The sequence below is a fragment of the Gavialis gangeticus genome, unplaced genomic scaffold, assembly GCF_001723915.1.
Source record: "Gavialis gangeticus isolate Ggan-Ray unplaced genomic scaffold, GavGan_comp1, whole genome shotgun sequence".
Lineage (NCBI taxonomy): Eukaryota > Metazoa > Chordata > Crocodylia > Gavialidae > Gavialis > Gavialis gangeticus.
In genome coordinates, this window is record NW_017729025.1 from 136,985,659 (window position 1) to 136,989,098 (window position 3,440).

Sequence of the window (3,440 nt, forward strand, 5' to 3'; positions counted from 1 at the left end):
AAAAAAAAAAAAAAAAGTTTATAGAAGAGGGCACTGCCGTAGCTTAGTAAATGCTGTGTGCTGCCAAATGGAAAGCTGGCATTTGGGGAGTGTGTCGTTTCTCTAACAGTATTGGGGTATCGCACAGAAAGCAAGAGCGGCATTCTCTGAAGTAGAGTTTATAATGTGCTCCGAGCTTTTGCATCCCTGAGAGCTGGTTGTCAAGCTGCGTTGTGGTCTTGGTAGAGACTGCTCTCCCAGCCTCAGGGTACATGTAGCAATCATGGCTCCGGGGCAGCATGCTAGCCCTAGCATGACACCGCCACCACACGCAGTCTAATAATCGGCTTGCTGCCTTGTAAGAAGAAACTTTCCTTGGCAAATGTTTCTTGCTTTTGATAGAAGCAACTGAAATGCAGTATTGCTTTCTTAAGGTCTCAACAATAACAATATCATTGTGGGCAAAGGATGAGGCTAAAAAAAATTGTCAGCTCCCTGACTTGATAGTTTGTGGCACTATGTCAAGTTATGTCAGTGAGGTAGCATTATTTCATATGTCTGAAGTGACACAGTATAACTTGACTGATGTAACGTAATGTGATATTAGAAGATACCGTTTCAAGATGGAAACGTATGTGCATGTCTTCCCAAAACCAACCCTTAAAAGCTTTCATTAAAAAAGAATTATTTAAGGACTTGCTCCTGTACAACTCCAGGGTGTAAATCAATGTTGAATTTGGCCCGGTATAGCTATGTCATTTCTTTTGCCTAAGACAAACTAACCAGCCCAGTGTCTGATATACTTTATAAATAATGGGGCGATTATAGGTATTCCTCAAATATATAAATGCTGATTTAATGTTTTTAACCATCTGTTCTCTGCAATCGGAATCAATGAGCTGCCCTCGGATATCGTGACCAATGCCAAAATACCATCTTAGTCACGGCTGATTTCTGTTAATTGTTCTTTCAAGTAGGGTAAGGGTTGGGAGAGAAAATTTCCACTGGAGTTTGAAATAAGTGAAGTGAATGAAAGAAGTTCAAGGAGAAACATTATTTGGGTTATTTCTGGTGCAAATGTATGTGGCATGTGGAAGCAATGTAGGGATAACTGCGTACCGGCTCAGTGTTGCGTATTATTGCACAAAATTTTAGGCAGGTGCATTATGTCAGTCAGTTTGTATGTGCAATTACTACAAAAGTCAACTATTACAGCAAAGTTGAGAATGTACATTACTCTTAATTATGAATAAAAATATTTTAAATCCTTTCTTTTTGAAAGGGAAAACTGCCCCAAAATAAGCTGCAGCGGTCTGAGCAGAGTGAGAGTACACAAAACAAAACTTACAATTCATTAAAAAGTCAGCAGCAGCAGTTTAAAATATTATAGTTTAGAAAACCGTACTTCTGTGCTAAGCAATTTTGAATCGGAACTTTTGGGCACTAGCTTTCTCGTCTTGGCGTTACAGTTCCCGTTCCTTTTTAACTTAGTTAAATAATCACTTTATAGCTGTTGCACTCTTACCTTATGGTATAATTTTGGCTCTTGCAAACTAATATTACAGGAAAAAGAATAGTAGTTGTAAGTGCTGGATGAAATGACTCTATGCAAAATGATGATGCATTTAACATCAAATATGTTCAAGGACTGTTAGGATTAAGTATTCAAAATGAAGGGGGAGGGAAAAGCCATTTGAGCTGAGGATAAGGAATCTAATTAAAAATAGGTATTAAGGATATATAACTTGAGCTTGCTATCATGCTTTTAAAGAGTGCTGTTGTATCAGTTGTAAAGGGAAAGGAAAAGTATCATTAAAATGAGAATAAAATGTTTTCTTGGATTAAAAAAAAAAGGACACAGCTGAAATGCTGTTTAGCTCAGCATTAAAGGACCTGATCCTGCAGAGCATTAAAGGATCTGATCCTGGAACATTTACTGACAGGATTGAGAGTAATGGTCTACTCATGTGAGTAAGAATAGCAGATCATATCTCCTAATAATTTGGCATTAGTAGAATTTACTGGCACAATGGTGTATATGAACAGGTAGAGCAGTAGGTATGGGCTACCTTTTGTATTTGGCTTGTAGAAGTCAATAATATATGGATTGCTGAAAGTGAAGTGCATTCAGTGTTGAATTTTGCAAGTTGTATTTTGAAGCTTTAAGTGAGCGTACTAAAATAAGGTTGAAATGAGCACCAAAAATGTTAAATTGAGTTGTAAGCTATGACACGTCTGTGAAACAGTTAATAATTGTAGAAGACAAAGTGCCAAGGCTGTGCCCTTCGTATTTTACGCAGAGAACTTTAGCAAGGGAGTGATTCTTTGACATATTGAAACCTACTAGCCATTTTCAAGTGACCCTCTCCAGTTTTAAATAAGCATATTGGGTAAAGTGATCATGCTTTGGAGAAATAAAATGCGTAGGCAAAAAGAAAACATTGGTAAATTGCAGTCCATAAAGACTAAAGATGGAATTTGTTCCTACTGAGTGTATTCGTAAGTGAAAGTAGCCCACAAACCATGAACAGGACTGAACAGAGGCAAAGTTAGTAATATTTGAAATGCTCAAAATAATTCAGTAGCAATCAAACCTCAATTTACACAGACTGTGCTGCAGGTGGTGCTGCTGAGCTGAGAAGACTTAAAATCACCATTCAACCCTGACAGGAGAATAAGAAGGGGTCCCTGGGAAATATGTGCATTTATTCAGTAGCAAATGTGCAAAGCTCACAAATTGAGAGACAGTGGCAGCAGTAGTCAGGCTTAGATATTTTACCCTCTCTGAATATAATTTTAGATTTAGAATCAGCTTAAATCCAAGGGGAAAACACTTTATAAGGTTGAAAGCTGTGTAGTTGCAACAGCCAGGGTTATGAGCTATCAAATGCAATTACATTAAAACAGATTATACTGTGCAAATTGAGCCATTTAGAAGGTGAGAACCAAAGAAACAGCTCTGATCTCCCTTTTTTTCTAAATTGCAGTTTTAGTTCCTTGCAATTCTGAGGTACAAAAGTAGGTGAGACTGCTTTTGTATCTGCAAAGTGCTTCATTTCTGAATGTAATTCTAACTGAGTGCAATCTAGGTTAAAAGCTGGACAACTGGGTAATTAGAGCTCACTCACTGCTGAAGGACGATCAGCTGTACTATAGCTCATCTGTGTTCCCAGAGACTAGTTCTTGTCTCTTCTGAGTGGAGCCTGCTGGCAAAGAAGCATCTACCCCCCAGACTCTTCTTGATCCCTGAGATGATGGTGCTGGACAAGGAGGACGGTAGGTGTGCTTAGATTGCTTAAGCCTGTATATGGGGTGTTCTGTATGTTCCTTACATGAAAACGAATAGTTCTGATCTGTATGTGCATCTCGAGTCCTCTGCCTTCAATCTTATGTTTTCTCCTTTGCTGATAATAGTGTACTTGCTTTTTATTTTTTGTCTGCCCCCCCCCCCCGGCATTCCT

General features: G+C 38.5%; 1 protein-coding gene across 3 annotated transcripts in view; it reads left to right on the forward strand.

Annotated features, from left to right (window-relative positions):
* The window catches only part of LMO1 (LIM domain only 1), a 111,382-nt gene that overhangs the window by 3,009 nt on the left and 104,933 nt on the right, over nt 1–3,440 (forward strand). The window contains exon 1 of one of the 3 annotated variants that reach the window (XM_019519622.1): nt 2,707–3,255. The exons of the other annotated variants lie outside the window; for them this stretch is intronic. Within the exon in view, the coding sequence (XP_019375167.1) occupies nt 3,231–3,255 (25 nt within the window). The 5' untranslated portion in view covers nt 2,707–3,230. Of the gene's footprint in view, nt 1–2,706; nt 3,256–3,440 lie in introns of those variants that run through there. 3 annotated transcript variants of the gene reach the window in all.